Below are 18,485 nucleotides of genomic sequence, written 5' to 3'. Positions count from 1 at the left end.
TTATCCACTGATCACTGGTGCAATGCTTTCCAGGCTCCTGCAGGAAAAAATAACTATATATTTTTTTTCTGCAAAAATATGTGCATTTTACTATTTTAAATGCACAAATGTATTACTTTTTCTTTTGGATTTTTTTTTTGCTTCCGCCTGGTGGGCTGCAAAGAAATCACTAAACAGCATTGATGGATGAATCTGCAGTGCTGTCATTGTGTCTAAAAAGCTGGCACCTGCATCTGTTCTGAGTTTCCCTTCTGATTCGCTTGACAAAAGTTGATTCAAATATTGACCTTTGGCAACATGACCACAAATGTATGGCTAAATTTACTTTTACTTACCAGGTGCAGGTCCACCTTTAGAAAGGTCTTTAAAGTGGTTGTGACTCTAAAAAGAAAATGTTCCTGTTCCTTTAAGGCAGGGGTCTCCAAACTGCGGCCCGAGGGCCAGATGTGGCTCTTTGCTAGCCTTTATCCAGCCCTTGGGGCGCCATTCCTCCCAATGATATGAGGAACTATTCCTCCCACTGACACCAGCAATGGGGCGCAATGTCTTCCACTGATACCAATGATGGAATACTACTCCTCCTAATACCAATAATAAGGGCACTACCCCTCCTACTGACCACCAACCCTGAGGCCATATTTATCTCACTGATGCTGGGCCTGGGACATTTTCTACCCCCACTGGCCACAATCCGGCCCTCCTAAAGTCCTTTGTTTGAAAAGTTTGGAGACCACTGTTTTAAGGCACGATATATAGCATAGTGCTTTCACAGTGTCAGTCGTTCCTTTCCATGTTGTGCAATACCTGGTTAATCTTGCCTCTTCCTGTGTTCCCCTCTGTAATCTAACCACACTTATCATGGCAGCTGATCCATGAAAGCATGGTCAGATTACATGCCTCCATCATCCTGCTGTGTATTCAGCGTCTGCATTTCCCCCTCTTTCTCTTCCTGTCATTTTCATAGTCTGTGTGAAGCTGATCTCCTCCCCAACCCTCCCTTCCTGCCTTGATTGAGTATTCTGCTGCAGCTGTTACTCCCCCTTTGGTAAAGTGGTTGGAAAGTAACATCTATTATGTACTTTGTACTTGGTTTTAGGAACATAGGGGGTTATTTACGAAAGGCAAAGCCACTTTGCACTACAAGTCCACTGCAAGTACACTTGGAAGTGCAGTCGCTGTACATCTGAGGGGTAGAATTGAAATGAGGGGAAGCTCTGCTGATTTTATTATCCAATCATGTGCAAGACAAAATGCTGTTTTTTATTTTCCTTGCATGTCCCCCTCGGATTTACAGCGACTGCACTTCCAAGTGCACTTGCAGTGCAAAGTGAATTTGCCTTTCATAAATAACCCCCTAGTGTGTTTTTTTTTTTTTTAAATTATAATGCTAAATAGCTTCTTTGCCCAGGGCTGCTGTGTGATCACATATCCTCCCTCTGCTGGCTTGCATACATCCGAAGGGAATCTCAGCCCCTCCCACTGTACTCCCTTAGATCAGGAAGGAGAGCGGGGGGGATGTGACCATACAGCAGAGCTGGGTCAAGAAGGTAATTAGCATTATAGTTTGAAAACACACACTGTATTTAATATTTTCCTAAAACAGAGAGGATAAAAAACATAATAGATGTGACTTTACAACCACTTTAAACCAAAATATCCCCTGTGCCCTATGGGAATACCAGTCACTGAAACAGGATTGAATTGTTCCACTGTCTCTTCTATACTTCTTTGAACAGTTGGTGGCCGAGGCCTGCCCTCACCGATGCACCTTTGTAGAGAATTGCTTTATTATTTCATCATTTTCAGAATATCTGGGTAGGATGTATCACAATTAGACTAACAAACAGTAACAATGTCTTCTTCTTCCTAACAGGATAGCACCCCCTGTAGTGTACGTAATTTTATGCATAGAGCCTCAGACTGGCCAGTGGTTCTATAAATGATGCTTTTATATTGCATGCCATCTATCTTGTGATCAGTTTTGCATGTGTGCTAAGTCTAACTAAAGCATGAGCAAAGTACAAATCAGCCTTAGCTGCTACTTCCCTGCTAATAACAAGCAAGTAACTATTCGCTCGCTCAGTGGACGCTGACTAATATTTCCTGCATAATGCACGATAAGGATAGTACTGGCTGAGCTAGCCACAGACATTGGATTGCGGTCTGACTTGGGGGTACGCTACAGCCACCACCCTCCTGCTAACAAACACACTTGTATAGATCGAGTAGAAAGGTTTAAGCAATAGTAAGGGGGGGGGGGACTTCAAAACAAATAATGATAAATGATAAAGATCTGCTAAAAACCTCTAACATCCAATCAAGTGTTGCCAGGGGGAAGAAATGGTAGCGCTGTCTGCTGGTATCCCGAACGACCTTCAAAGTATAAACAGAAAAGTCAGTGCTACTACCCATACACCACATAGATAACAGAGCTCCCAGGTGCTCGATCCACAGTCGCTGGCTGAATAGAGTAATGTAGAAAAAATGATCCGCACTCCGGTTGTTGCTCTTAAAATTTCTTCATTTTATTGAATAGCCACAGTGAACAAATGCTGATTAAATCAGTTGACGCGTTTCAGCCTATAAGGCCTTAGTCATAACCCCGAACAATCTTCACCTGATCTAATAGATCATCTTACATCAGTGAGAACATATTGTTTTGGTAATAGAATAATTAATAGGTTGAATTATAGAAGTAAAGTTACACACATGTCTGAACCAGAACAATCTTGGCTATCCATAGAAACCAAAAGATTTGAAAATTCAGGGCATACATTTCAGGAATTGAGAAGAGATTACAGCCACCTAAGTGGAATACATGAGGATTGAAACAGTAGGTGTGTTCTAAAGAGACAATCCTATACCAGGGATCTGAGTGCTCCAATGACACATTCTAACCAGTGACTTGTATATAAAACTGTACCATATAATGTGCACAATTCAAGTAAATAAAGTGACTGGTGCTAAATACAGCTAATAGCTAATGTGATAATTCATAAATGTGACAAAAAATACAATCTTATTTAAAGTGACTAGTGCTATAGTAAACAAGTTGATAAACACAGTCCTTTTATAAACACAAAGTCTTTTTTGCAAAAAGTGCTCTTTAATCGTGTGTCCTTTGTGCTGGTGCTTCTTATGGTGCCCCCTAGAGGTATTGCACTCACCGGAAACACTCACCCCTCAAAGGGGTATTTCACATTCACAGTGTTTGCCACTATGCGGCAGTTTCCAGATCCATTCCTTTAGGGCCCTTTCACACTGGGGTGGTTTGCAGGTGCTATTGCACTAATAATAGCGCCTGCAAACCAACCCGAAAGTGCCACTGTTTTGTCTCCAGTGTGAAAGCCCCGAGGGCTTTCACACTGGAGCGGTGCGCTGGCAGGACGGGAAAAAAAGTCCTGCTACCAGCATCTTAGGAGCGGAGAAGGAGCGGTGTATTCACTGCTCCTTCCCCGCTCCTGCCCATTGAAATCAATGGGACAGCACGGCTATACCACCGGCAAAGCGCCTCTGCAGAGGTGCTTTGCGGTGGTTTTTAACCCTTTCTCAGCCGCTAGCGGGGGTAAAACCCCCCCGCTAGCAGCTGAATACTGACGGTAAAGCGCCGCTAACAATAGTGGCGCTGTACCGCCGATGCCGCCCCCGCGTGAAAGCGGCTTTAGAGACCGTTCTTTGCTTTGCTCTTTTAGGTATTCATCCATGCCACCCACATGTAGAGAAAAGATGCTCCCATAGCATAATACCGTTTTCCAAAAATGTTATTGACTTTGTACAGTAAAAGACATACTCACATCCTCTCTGTATGTTTAAAACATTTAAAATCAAACCGGCTGCTCCAGATGGCGAAACGCATAGGAAGTAGCTTATATCTTCTTCGCATCGCTTCCGGTTTGGAGCCATGGAACGCTTTGTGTTTACAAAAGGACTGTGTTTATCAACTTGTTCACTATAGCACTATTTACTTTAAATAAGATTGTATTTTTTGTCACATTTATGAATTATCACATTGTTAGCTATTAGCTGTATTTAGCACCAGTCACTTTATTTACTTCAGTTTTGCACATTAGATAGTACAGTTTCATATATAAGTCACTGGTTAGAGTGTGTCATTGGAGCACTCAGATCCCTGATATATAGGAGTCTCTCTTTAGAACAGCGCCAAACCTACTGTTTCAATCAAATACATTTCAGGAACCCCATCTCAGGGTTCATTACTCTGACTGTACACACTATGCTGTATTGCAGATGCAATTCTGCCATTTCAAGCATTGCTTGCAACACTTATTACTGTGAACAGAATGAAGAGTAACTGATTCCAAGCATGAGGTCAAATACATTTCCAACATGTTTGAAATAAACCCTTTCTCTGTGCAAATGCCACTGTTAGGGGGTCTAGTTATGAAATATTCCTTGCACGAATGTTGGAGACATTAGTCCAACCTGAATGAAATGCCACATAATTTTTCTAAAAATTTTTCTAAAAATAGCGCCTGCAAAGCGCCCTGAAAGAACCGCTCCTTACACTCCAGTGTGAAAGCCCCGAGGGCTTTCACACTGGAGCGGTGCTCTGGCAGGACGGTGAAAAAAGTCCTTCTAGCAGCATCTTTGGAGCGGGGAGTATACCGCTCCTGCCCATTGAAATGAATGGGGCAGCGCGGCTATACTGCCGGCAAAGCGCCGCTTCAGCAGCTCTTTGCGGTGGTTTTAACCCTTTCTCGGCCACTAGCAGGGGGGTAAAACGCTGCTAAAATGATGGTAAAGTGGTGCTAATAATAGCGCCGTTTTACCGCCGACACCGCCCCCGCCCCTGTGTCAAAGGGGCCTAAGACCCCTTTGACACTGGGTCGTTTTGCAGGCGCTATTGCGCTAAAAATAGCGCCTGCAAACCGACCCAAAAACAGCTGCTGCTGTGTCTCCAGTGTGAAAGCCTTGGGGCTTTCACACTGGAGCTGTGCGCTAGCAGGACGCTGAAAAAAGTCCTGCTAGCAGCATGTTTGGAGCGGTGAAGGAGCGGTGTATACACCGCTCCTGCCCATTGAAATCAATGGCGCACCACGGCTATACAGCCGGCAAAGCTCCTCTGCAGAGGCGCTTTGCAGTGGGTTTTAACCCTTTTTCGGCTGCTAGCGGGGGGTAAAACCGCCCAGCTAGCGGCGGAATACCGCCGCTAAAACAACGGTAAAGCGCCGCTAAAAATAGCGGCGCTTTACCGCCGATGCACCTCCCGCCCCAGTGTGATAGGGGCCTTAGAAAAAGCAACATTTGCTCAGCTTTTACCAATGCTTCTGACATTCATGCAACAAATGTTTTATAAATGTTGGGAAAGTCAGAAGTAATTGTCATGGAGTCCAGCTATCATTTGCAGAACAGGGAGGCCTTGTAGTTACCTTTGTTCTTTACTTATAGTGCTATAATACTGGTTAAGTAATTTGTAAGGTTACATTCAATGTTTGCCACACAACGTGGAGACAGTTAAAAAAGAAGTGAGGAAAAACAAAAAAAAAGCAAACATTCACACTCATATTCATTGATCCGATGCTGCAGCTGTTCCCTGTTGGCTGTAAGCCCAAGAACTGACAAATCACACGATCGCTGATCAATCATTTCTCAGTCTTCACTGAGCAGAGTTGAGGCTGTTAGTCACTGGCTCTCTGGTTTGCCCCTCACTGGACCACTGGGCTTGCAGGGGGCAGGTGCGGCTGGCTCGGGTCCTCATCAGCACGATGAGAGGCTGAGCCACCTGCCAGTCAGGAATATGGATGGATCCCGACATTAAAGTCAGAATCCCTGCAGAGTCTAGACTAGCTGAGTGACGTCAGTGGACTTTAGTCCGCTGTTGGCTGAATATGGATCACAGGAGTGCAGAACTAAGTGCGCTCCTGTGACCCACATGAGAAGCATGGCCAAAAGAGCTTTGACTCTACTTCTCCTTTATTTGTCTATAAAAAAGAAGAATCTTGCACTGTTTGATACATTCTCTGTATCACTTGAACAGTATGACAGTTAATAACAAGTGAATAGAATAACAGTATAACAGATAGAATGACAGTATAACAAGTGAATAGAACACAAGGTTCTGTCTGGCTGTCAGTCTGGAAAATAAAATGGTCCTTGTCGGAGAGAAAGACCAGTACTGTGGAGGAAGGGAGCACGGGAGGATGAATATTGGGTGTTTTGTATTAATTACGGTGATAGTAGCATAATCCTTTAAGATCCATTGGAATCTTTGCAAATACCATATCTGGATCAATGGCAAGGTTCCATTACGTACATTCTTTAATAAATATGGCACTATGTATCATTTACAAAGATGCTATCACAGAGATCTCAATTAGGATGGCTTAGAGAAAAGACTAACATATATAAAAAGGATAACAGTAAAACACAAGAATGTGACATGCCATAAAGTGTCCAGTAAGTCTGCATCATATGTGACCATTTACCTGGCCTCTGTATAATGCAATTACCTCCTTCTTACTAAATGTTAAACTGTCATTTTGATTATAGGATTGAAAATGTTACAATGTTACATTTTATTAGATGTAGTAATACCTATTACCTTTCCTGTCTCATACCCATAAATACTGTAACTGCAATAAAAAATAAAATTAAAAAAATGTGTATATAATATAAATATATAAATATATATGATTTCTTTTTTCTTTTTTTTTCTTCATTATGAATGCTAAACTTATTTTCCTGGTTAAAAAAAAAAAAAATATTAGTTAATAAAGTATAAATATAGAAAAGGAAACAACCCTGCAGCACATCATGTAATAACATTAGAAGACATACTTTCCTGAATTAGACATTAAAGTGTATCTCATGCTGATTTTTTTTAAAAACATTTTGGATAGGCTAGGGGTTAAAAAAAAACCCTGTGGGTTTTTTTTTTCTTGCTGTCTATGTGCTGTTTGCGAGATTTTTCTTTACTTCCTGTCCCAGAGACACCACAGAAAGTGAGAGGAAATCTCAACAAAGTGAATGAAAATGCCATCTTAGACAGCGGGATCTGCATTTGGACACATCTATCTTTTAAAGAACAAACCTAATAGTATGGCAGCAGTATATATTATCGCATGATAAGGGCTTCAATCCCTCTAGTTGATGTCAGTTTTTAGACAGCAGTCACAGAATAGAAATCTACTTTAAATGATTCTAAAACCTGTGTACTATAATGCTAGGGCACGCTTTGCCAGTTTGGAGTTGCTGCAGTTATAGGAATTTCTTTCAAGTGCGTAGGTTTGCTGGGTTTAATTTGACTTCCCTGCTTGATGCTGTGCTTGTCTGCTGAGGTCTTGCTGTTCTGTGTTTATATCTTGCGGTCTGTTCTTTCCAGAGTAACTTTAATGTGGCTGTCCTGAACGTGGGGGCCCCGGCCGCAGGAATGAATGCTGCTGTGCGCTCTGCAGTAAGAGTGGGCATTACTGAAGGACACAAGATGTTTGCAGTCAGCGACGGCTTTGAAGGATTCGCCAAGGGTCAAGTAAGTTAACTGAGGTTCACTCCTATATAAAATTCTTTGTATATATATATATATATATGTATATACTGTGTATATATATATATATATATATATATATATATATACTGTATATATATATATATATATATACACAAATAAACTCAAACTACTGAAGAGATAATCAGGCGTGTATTATTATTTATATTCAGTCTATTAAAGTATTCTTGTCTTTCATTTACTCTGAAAACATTTTGCAAACTGTTATATGCAGTAGTAATGGGGTCAGTGGCGACTCATCCATAAAGGGCGCAGCCCTTCTAATCCATGCGCCTGGACCCTAATCTACATGCAGGGCGCCCGACGCATAGATTTAAATGTTTTTTTTTTTGGAAGCACATGATTAGAGCCTGAGGCTCTAATTGGCTTCAAAAAAGGGTGGGCTTGGGCGCAGTGCCCTGAGCCCACCCAGTTGTGTGACAATAGTGAATTAATTAACATTGCATGGGGTAAGTGCGGGGCTGGTGGGCAGATGAGCGAGCGATGGAAGGAGGGGTGGGGGGATCGACCAACCAAGCGACGTGTCGCACCAGCCGCTACTGAATGGTGTATATGGAGCAATAAGTGTTGTGTGTACATAAATGTCTTTGCAGAACAGCTAAAAAGTTCATAGAGCCCAATTGCACCATTCAGGTTAACTTTCTGCTGATCTCAATGCACCAGATGCAGCACCTCTGAAGAGACTGAAATATCTCAAGGCAAACAGATATTAAAAACAGCAGGGCAGAATCTGAGTGTAGTATATTAACAGATTTATTGTAGTGAAATGGCAACTTACATTGTAACAGTTAAAATCAGGCTCACCGCATAGTAAGGGCTTCTGATGATCAGTCTCATAACAACATGAAATCTCAGACCAGGATAGTAACAGTGAGTGGATGGATGCATCTGCAGGACCAAGAGGGGCGCACCAAACTAAGTGCAGCATTAAATTTTCTGAGAAATACTACTAAATTAGCAACTCACATGGGAAGAAGAAATGACACTTCTTGTATGCAATGTGTCAGCTCATGCATCTGGGATGGGGAGCCTCTTTCTACAACTTGCACCATGGAAAGTCCCCCCAGTGTGTTCTCTTGGTTCTGCAGGTGTATCTAGCCTGCATCTGTCTATCTCTAGTGTTTCTATCCTGGTTTGAAGTTCCCTGTTTTTGTGAGACTGACCATCGTGTGATGAGCCTAATTTTAACTGTTACAATGTGAGTTGCCATTTGTCTCTTCACCACAATAAATCTGTTATTATACTACACTCAGATTGCGCCCTCTGTTCTTATTTTGCAGACTGGACCAATATTATATAGTATAATTATTTTAATAAGAAAGGCCTTACGTCACGAGTCACAATGAAAAATTACTTGAAAATTAAAAGAAAATATTAGAATGTTGAGCTGAATATGTTGGATAAGTATCACCCAATTGCAATCTTCGGGTGTACATTGTATGCCCTATGGCTACTTTCACACTCAGACTGCCCAAGCATTACTGGCGCTGTGCGGGCGGGAGCGGAGCGCTTTTAACCCCAAAGAAGGGGTTAACAAGGGGTTAAAAGCGCCGCTGCCAAAGCGATTTGCAGGCGCTTCAGCAGCGCTGCCCATTGATTTCATAGATGCTGCTTGCAAGACTTTTTTTTTCTGTCCTCCAAGTGCACCTGGGCTTTCACACTGGGGAAGTTTGAGAGGCGATTTTCAGGTGCTATTTTTAGCGCTAAAACACCTGAAAAGCGCCTCTGTGTGAAAGTAGCCAAAACCCTGACAAAGTACTTTGATTGTACGCTGTATGCCCAGCTCCTCTCCCTAATATTTGAGTATTGGGTGATCGCACTCCACTCTTATGCCCTGTACACACGGTCGGATTTTGTGTGATAGGACCTTGTTGTCGGAAATTCCGACCCTGTGTGGGCTCCATCACACATTTTCCATCGGAATTTCCGACACACAAAGTTTGAGAGCTTGCTATAAAATTTTCCGACAACAAAATCCGTTGTCGGAAATTCCGATCGTGTGTACACAAATCCGACAGACAAAGTGCCACGCATGCTCAGAATAAATTAAGAGATGAAAGCTATTGGCTACTGCCCTGTTTATAGTCCCGACATACGTGTTTTACGTCATCGCGTTTAGAACGATCGGATTTTCCCACAACTTTGTGTGACTGTGTGTATGCAAGACAAGTTTGAGCCAACATCCGTCAGAAAAAATCCATGGATTTTGTTGTTGGAATGTCCGATCAATGTCCGACCGTGTGTACAGGGCATTATAATGCATTGGATCTCTGCATATTCTTGCAGGATAATATAAAACGAGTATAAAAAGTCACACTTTTGTTTCTGCAGGTGAAAGAGATAAAATGGGGAGATGTTGGTGGCTGGACTGGTCAAGGTGGATCTCTTTTGGGAACCAAAAGGTAAGTTTATCTTAGTAAAGTAATTTTAGTAAGCTACATATTTAAGTGATTAATCACATGGAGGTCTTAAAGCAGAACATCAGGCAAAAAAATGAATCTCAATCTCAAGGTGTCAATTATATGGCCTACATAGATGGCCTAAATTTCTTTTATAGCTGCTAGAATCCTCTGTCTTCGCAGCTTTCCAACCTTCTCAACTCACATTCATGGTAATGGTAGTTATCCATCTGATGAGGGACTATAGAAAAAAAAATGGTTGGTCACCTCTTCTCCCCTAGGCTGTATTTGGACAATGAAGGAGCAACAGAACATTAGGTCAGGCTTTCCTTGTGACGTTCCTGCCTGTGAGAATGTTCAGTATAAGGCAGACCATACCTTAAACAATCGCTCTATTTCTCCATCAACACAGTCAGTGTTGATAGAATCCCCCCCCCCCCCCCATTGCACTAATGTCTTTAGACAGTGGGAGGTTTCCCAGCCTTCAGAATACAATGATCACTGCTTTTGGCTATAGCCACTGGTAGTGATCGCATTACAAAAAAATCTGACAGTTTGGTTGTAGTACTGAAGTTGATCCATTAAAATGCATACTCCATTATTACTGTGTTACCATTGACTATAGTGTAATGCACATTTTTCAAGAACCGAACAGTGAAGCCAATTTTTCATTAAAGCAACTGTAATGTACCTTAATGCAACACAATAATGTGAAAAACCCCATAGCTCCATATTGGAAGCTCTACACCGAACAGCCATAACTTTATGACCAATGAGAGGTAAAGTGAATAACATTGATTACCTCCTTACAATGGTATCTGAAAGTCAGTGAGATATAATATGCAGGAAGGAAAAATGTTGTCCCTAACGTTGATGTGTTGAAAGCAGAAAAAATGGGCATTGCAGCTTGTTGTGTATGGGACTGCGTAGCTGCAGACCAGTCAGGGTGCCCATGCTGACCCGTGTCCACAGCCAAAGGTGTCTACAGTGGATACATGAGCATCAGAACACTGGACAATGGGGCAATGGAAGAAGGTGGCCTGGTCCAATGAATCACATTTTCTTTAACATCATGAGGATGGCTGGATGCATGTGCGTCACTTGCGGAAGAGATAGCACCAGGATGCAGTATGGGAAGAAGGCAGTGTGATGCTTTGGGCAATCTATCTAAACATTGTTGCTGACCAAGTACACCCCTTCATGGAAACTGTTTTCCCTGATGGCAGTGGCCTCTTTTAGCAGGACAATGCGCCCTGACACACTTCAAAAATTGACAAAAAATGGTTTGAGGAACACAACAATGAGTTTGAGGTTTTGACTTGGCCTCCAAATTCTCCAGATAGCAATCCAATAGAGCATCTGTGGTATGTGCTGGAAAAAACAAGTCCATGAAGGCCCCACCTCGCAACTTACAGGATCTGCTACTGACAGCTTATTGCCAGATACCACAGCATACCTTCAGTGGTCTAGTGGAGTCCATCCCTCAACAGGTCATTTTGGTGGCAAAACGAGGACATACCCAATATTAGGTGGGTGGTCATAAAGTCTGGATACTTTAGCAAATAATGTATTTTTTTTTTTATTTCAGAACTCTTCCTGCTAAATATTTTGACCAAATCGCTGAACAGATACGTTCTAATAGCATCAATGCCCTGCTTGTCATTGGAGGGTTTGAGGTAAATATCTGATCTCTTGTATTACACTCGTACTTGTCCACCTCTTTAGTAACATGTTTAATGTTATAGTCTATAATGATAGCTTGTCATAGTCTGTCTCATCTGTAATTTATTTTTGTGACACAAATTCATAGTCATACTGAAGTTCCTAAAGTGTCCCTGGCACAACAGAGCTGTCACCTCCATGTCTACACATATTGAACCCACCAGTACCACCCTGATAGCCCCATATCTCTGTGTGGTTTAGCACTGGTCAGGAGCTTGGACCCGCCCTTTCCTGTGCCTCACTACTAGCCTGTCACTGTAATTGGCTCCCTTACATAGGTGCAAGGGGGGTGGGGTCAGGATATTGGGGGCACCCCAGGACTCAGACCCCTGGATGGTACCTGCTGTGCTCTACCAGTGCTGCTTTATGAACTTTCCTATGACATCACATTCACTTTAAAGGCAAACAACTCATTTAATTGCATTTATTTTTAAGGTAAACCAATCATGAAAAAAATATAGAGGCTTCCATCGTTAGGCTTATTTTGAAATGCTAGTTCTATAGACTACTTCTGATTGAGGAGGCCAGAATCAATTTAAAAGTCTCAGCTGGGGTTCACACTAGTGTGTGCTGAACATGTGATTCACATAGGAATCGCACTGCACATGCAATGTCTGTGTGGTGCGATTTGAGCCATACATTTTGTTTGGCTCAAATTGCATTGCATCTGCACCAAAATGGTGCAGGACCCTTTTTTCCCGCCCCTGGGTGTGAACACGTGATTCTGGTAATCGCACTGCATTTTGCGACCTGTGTCAGGGTGTCATTAATCTAACATAGACACCCGCAGCAGATCGCAAGATCGCATGGATGCCGTGCAGTTGTGATGCAGGGAAACACAGCGTATCTTGTGCGTTTTCCGCATTGCATCAGTGTGAACCAGGGCTTAAACTCACCATACACTATGCAATCTGATAGTACAATCTCCTTTAGACCTACCATCAACCATGTAATGCCACCAGGGCCTGCCAGATTGAATACAGATTGATTGGCTAGATAGGTGTGATATAGTTATGGTAAATAAAGTAGATTGTACAATTAGATTGTATAGTGTATGGCCATCTTTAGTCTGTATGCTTGCTCTTTTTTCTTTAGAATTGGATAGAGAAAGAAAGGATTAAAGCTCCTATCAGATTTTTTATTGCTGCTTGTGGTCCTGCTAGGAGGATTTATACTTACATTTTTTTATCAAAATATTACAGTTGTCACCAGAGCAAGAGATTAGAGGAACAATACCAGTGGGGACACCTTATGCTTTGACAACTGTTCAAAAAGGAAATTGTCCTCACTTTGTGTTGCTTTTCCAGGACAGGAAGTGAATGCAAATTTCCTCAACAGGACCAAATTAAAATGTTTAAAAAGTTTAATTTAAAAGTTTAATTTAAAAACTAAAAACTAAAAAAAAAATGAAAAGTTTTGGCTATAAATAAACTTTTTGGGTTCAAATGTGACAGTCGCACTGCTGCAATGAAAATTTGCTGTATTTTTTTTAAATATTATTATTTCCTATGATCGCCAGCGCTATCTAGTGGCTTTAATGAAGAAAGTAAAATACTCTGTTGCGGCTACTAAACAATCATAGAAAATAATCATATTAGAAAAAAAACCTATAAATTTTTCGTTGTGGCTGTGTGAATGTTTGCCACATTTGTATAGCAAATTTTTACAAACTGACTCCACGGACTTGATAAAGCAAAAGAGTTGGTATGATAGCCAGGTAACTGAGAAGGAGAAGTAAATAATGTCATCATTAGAGTGATTGCAAAAGTTTTTTTTTAGTTTTTTTGTTTTTTTTTAATAGCAAACATGTTAAACTTACCTGCTGTGTGCAATAGTTTTGCACGGGGCAGCCCAGATCCTCCTCATCTCGGTTCTCCTGCTGGCACTCCTGGCTCCTCCCCCAAGCCGAGTGCTCCCATAACAAGCAGCTTGCTTTGCGGGCACTCTTGCATGCTCGCTCCTGAGCTAGCTCTATATAAGACACACAGAGCGCAGCTCTGCCCCACCCCCAGCTCCCTCGTCACTGGCTGTGATTGATAGCCAGTGGCTCACACGGCTGTGTTTAAGCCAATGAGGAGGGAGAGCGGAGAGAGCTGCTGCTCTCATGCACATCACTGAATCGAGTAGGTGAGTACCTACTTGTAAAAATGAGAGAAGTGAGTCTCTTGCTTAGTTAACTAATATATGATAGACATAGTCCTTCAAGTTTTATTTTTCTGTTCACTGAGTCTCTGACAAGTAACAAGTACAGTATGTAGTTTAAGTCTGGTACAAACTGGCTGAATATAGGCCGGCATTGGCCAGCTCAATAGGAACCGGCTGACATTCGGCTTGTGTGTTTATCAGACATGCTGGAAAACAACATTCAATCAGCGCTGGTAGCCAATGGCTGCGAGCACTGATCACTGTGTTCAGGCGGATGGGGGCAGTCCCCCTGCCAGGACACACTAGATCAGCGGGGGAGATCACTGTACTAACATCACTTGTGTCAGTACAGCAATCTCCCAGTTTTTTTTTTGGCTCAGCCCTCTGAGAAAAACTCCCCAGGTTTCCCTGGCATTAGCATAGTCAGATAAAGTCAGATGTCCTCATCTTTATATCTGCATACCTGTTCTGGGTTAGCTCTGCAGCTAGTAAGACCCCTTTCACACTGGGGCGGTTTGCAGGCGGTATTGCGCTAAAAATACCGCCTGCAAACCGCCCCTAAACAGCCTCCGCTGTTTGTTCAGTGTGAAAGCCCGAGGGCTTTCACACTGAAGCGGTGCGCAGGCAGGGCGGTGAAAAAAGTCCTGCAAACCGCTTTTTTGGAGCGGTGAAGGAGCGGTGTATTCACCGCTCCTTCACCGCTCCTGCCCATTGAAATCAATGGGACAGCGCGGCGACAGTGCGGCTATACCGCGGCTATAGCCGCGCTGTACGAGGGATTTTAACCCTTTTTCGGCCGCCAGCGGGGGTTAAAACCGCACCGCTAGCGGCCGAATACCGCTGCAAGAACAACAGTAACAGCAGCGCTAAAAATAGCGCTGTTGTACCGCCGACGCCCCCACCGCCCCAGTGTGAAAGGGGCCTAACAGTTAGTCAACTAGTATTTTCAGAATGACAGCTCAGCAATGGCAGTTGCCATATTTTCTCAGGAAACATTTTCTTTAAAGTAGCCTTGTCACTACAAGGTCAATTTTACTTAATAGCTCACCTGTAGAAGAAGGGGGAGATTTGCTAAAACTGAAGCACTCAGAATCTGGTGCAGCTGTGTATGGTAGCCAATCAGCTTCTAACTTCAGCTTGTTCAATTAAGCTTTGACAATAAAACCCAGAAGCTGATTGGTTTCTATGCAGATTTTGCACTCTCTAGCTTTTAGTAAATCTCTCCCGAAATGTGGATGGCCTGTGTATCGAAAAGTTGCGTTGTTGCTGCTCCCCAGTGTCTGCAAGTGTTCTACATTGCCGGTTGTGTAGATGACTTGCTTCCCAGCCAGCCTTTATTGCATGGACACAGCCACTGCTCCCAATTAGACATTTGTGTGGGTAACGGATGCATGGCTATAAACACACAGGGGTGCACTTGCGAAGTACACAGTCTATTTGCATTCAGTAACACAACCCCACACTGTCTGCATTCCTGCATGGATGTCAGATTGGGAGCAGCGGCTGTATCTGTGCAGCCGCTGCATCCCAATTGACATCAATGGGACTGCCTGCTCAGAGATGTACTAAACACCTGTGCATTACTGTACAGGTAAACACGGCCCTCACATGGGGGACACATTGATACTCTGTGTTTGAACCAAAGTATAGGCAGTGGCTGGAGAGCTGAGATATGGCTCCTTTTAAATATATGGGCCTTTGGAATGTGGTATATCCACACTTCTTGAACAGGTGAGCTATTGGATAAATAGAAAGAGGCACTTTCATTTGGAAAGTATGTGTCCTGAATATCAAACTATATGAATGCGGATAATAGTATAAAACATATCATACATTCTACATTTTGGTCATTAATTAAACACGTATTTTCTAACATAATGTCCATTTGTGATGTTTTTAATTATTTTCTTATTTAGAGGCTTATGACTTTATCATTCACCTTTTTTTTTCTGAATACAAATTTTACAAGTTTATCTGTTTAAACCCATTTGATGTATGTTGTTTTTTACATTATGTGATTGTTTAATTTATTTTATTTTAGATTATTTGTCATTTATTTTAGTATGTGTAGTGGTTCCTTTGCCAGTCTATCTGTGTGCTGTGGTAGTTATGGCTCTCCCCATGGCTCCATTAAGATCTTGTTCCACCCATACAACGACTGTTGTGTCTTCTTTTTCCTTCCTACACCGTGCCTGTGCATTCCAGGCCTACCTGGGACTGATGGAGCTGACTGTTGCCCGAGGGAAATATGAGGAGTTCTGTATTCCTATGGTTATGGTGCCCGCCACTGTCTCCAACAATGTCCCCGGTTCAGATTTCAGCATTGGCGCAGATACTGCTCTGAACACTATAACGGATGTAAGTTTAATCAGACTAGCTTGAGTGCACTTAATTCACAAATCTCTAAGATCTCGTCACTGTGCTCTTTATTTATCAGAGCGAACCAACCAGATCTTCATAAATACAATTCAAGCTGATTTATTAAGAAGCAAAGATCTAGAGTCCTTGTAACTTCCTTTGTTCTGGACTAAAATCTCAATTTTATCAGCTTTCCCAGCTATCTTCTGTGAACTACAAAAACCCTTCCCCTATGTAATGAAGAAAAGGAGAGGGGGAGGTGACAACACTGTTCCTCTGTGGATACCATAGTGTTGTCATCCTATGAAAAGAAGTGGGTTACACTTTAAAGTATAACTAAATGCAAGACATTTTTTTTAGCTTTGGATAGAGAGGGATTAGAACACCTGTCAGTTTTTATTGCTGTCTGTGCCCCCGTTAGGGAGATTCACCTTCTCTATTTATCCTGTTTACCATTATCATTGAAAATGAAAGTAAAAGAAAATCCCCAGAAAAGTAATAGAGGGGAAATCTTCCAATAGGGACACTAGTTCTGGTGACCTGGGGGTCCCCAAGGAATTCTCCTAATTGGCAGGGATTTCCTCTGACTTCCTGTTTTGCTATAGGACAGGAAGTGAAGGAAAATCTCTGCATTGGGACACAGATGGTGAAATATAATCGGGTTATAACCCTCCCTTACTCTATCCAAAATAAAAAATATATATTTGCCTATAGTTCTATTTCAATAATACATTAAATCCTTTAGTTAACTCATTTAAAACATAGATCAGTTGTTCAAGTGAAGACAATGAGGGCTGTGATTCTGTAGGGCTGATTTATTTTCTACAAGCTCTGATAAATAAACACACAGATGACTGTCCATACAGGTAAGTACTTGCATGCTGCATGATGTCTATTACTTATGCTATCTGCACTTTATTTAATCCACTCTTGCCTTCAATATTTCTCTGCTCATAGTCAGTCCATGCTGCCTGCTGCTTGTAGTGCTCGTCTTTAAATCTCTAGGCTGCTAGGCATTAGAAAGAACCTTAACTTGCTCATTAGTGCGACATACTAAACGGCTTAATGGTTGTCATGTCTTTGTAATGCTAGTGAATGCTGCCAACCAACATTCCATCAGTGGTATCCCATAAAACCAGTTCTTTTACAAAGTAGAAGCAACATCAACACCACCAGTGTGTAAAGGAAGTGCTCGTCATTTCACATTCTGATGTAGAGCAGTGCTTGTCGAAACAGAACAGAAAAGGTGAACCATGAAATCACAGCACACAAAATAGTGCACGAGGGTACACAATAGGACCAACCTTCGAAGAAGAAAGGCCTCCATCTCTGAACCTCCCTGGGCACAAGGCTACCGAAAGGGGCAAAGCACTCTGGTCAAGCTAGGCCAAACCCAGGTGGACCCCATTTCATAGGGACCCCCAAAGCTGGTCCTCCAAGGACTTAGCAAGGGGTGTACTGAAGAGGGACCCCCTATGGGAAGAGGAAAAAGACCCCAAGGTAGAGCAGTCTTTAATGTGCCTGTATGCTCTCCTATGTACTTCACACATCATAGACTGGGGGATAGAACTGTGTAGGTTTTTACTGCTGTCTGCATTGCCACTGGGTAGATTTCCCCTCATTTCTCATATTGCATATATAGATAGATTAGATAGATAGATAGATAGATAGATAGATAGATAGATAGATAGATAGATAGATAGATAGATAGATAGATAGATAGATAGATAGATAGATAGAGTATGAGCGTATGGGTCACAGTTAAGTAAAAAAAAAACGAAGATCTTCACACATTTAGAAAGCATAACAGGTGGAGAAAGGGAAAGATGGAGTATCTGCTGCTAAGGGGCATTATGAGAGAAGTAGGGTGAAAGCTGTTTTGGCCACAAGAGTGCACTTTAATGTAGGGATCCACCCATATGCCTGGACCCTGAGGCTGAAAGCCTGAGCCTGCCCCTCCCGTCCCCTCCACAGACCAGCACTCCAGTGAGCACTGCAGGGGCAGAGCAGAGAGCGGTGACTGACAGTCGCCACTCTCTGCTCACTGAACACTGAGAACTGAGCGATCAGCAGTCTTTGATCGCTCAGTGCTCGGTCTTAGAGATGGCTGGGGACATATGCCGCATTGGTGTGTCACCGAGGTAAGTATGTATGTTTGTTTTTTTTTTAATTCCCATTTAATTCTCTTTTAAAACAAATCTGTTTCTTTGTCTTGCATGGACACTACACTGGTTTGTTTTAATTGGGCAAGTAAAAATTGACTATAATGTCTTATTTTATTTATTTCAAATATTTATATAGCACTAGTAATTTACCCAGCGCTTTACATGTATATT

The 18,485-nt window shown here is 42.2% G+C and overlaps 1 protein-coding gene across 5 annotated transcripts in view; it reads left to right on the top strand.

Moving 5' to 3' along the window:
• The window catches only part of PFKP (phosphofructokinase, platelet), a 144,347-nt gene that overhangs the window by 99,032 nt on the left and 26,830 nt on the right, over window positions 1-18,485 (top strand). For 2 of the 5 annotated variants that reach the window (XM_073629897.1, XM_073629895.1), the window contains exons 13-16: window positions 7,343-7,489; window positions 9,857-9,927; window positions 11,513-11,600; window positions 15,997-16,149. In XM_073629897.1, coding sequence (XP_073485998.1) covers window positions 7,343-7,489; window positions 9,857-9,927; window positions 11,513-11,600; window positions 15,997-16,149 — 459 coding nt within the window. Of the gene's footprint in view, window positions 1-1,873; window positions 1,892-7,342; window positions 7,490-9,856; window positions 9,928-11,512; window positions 11,601-15,996; window positions 16,150-18,485 lie in introns of all 5 variants that reach the window. The other 3 variants (XM_073629893.1, XM_073629894.1, XM_073629896.1) reach the window with 3 other exon arrangements.

The sequence above is a fragment of the Aquarana catesbeiana genome, linkage group LG05 (assembly GCF_042186555.1).
Source record: "Aquarana catesbeiana isolate 2022-GZ linkage group LG05, ASM4218655v1, whole genome shotgun sequence".
NCBI classification, from domain to species: Eukaryota; Metazoa; Chordata; class Amphibia; order Anura; family Ranidae; genus Aquarana; species Aquarana catesbeiana.
The sequence above is the reverse complement of the archived record's forward strand: the minus strand, read 5'-3'. Positions and strand labels throughout refer to the sequence as shown.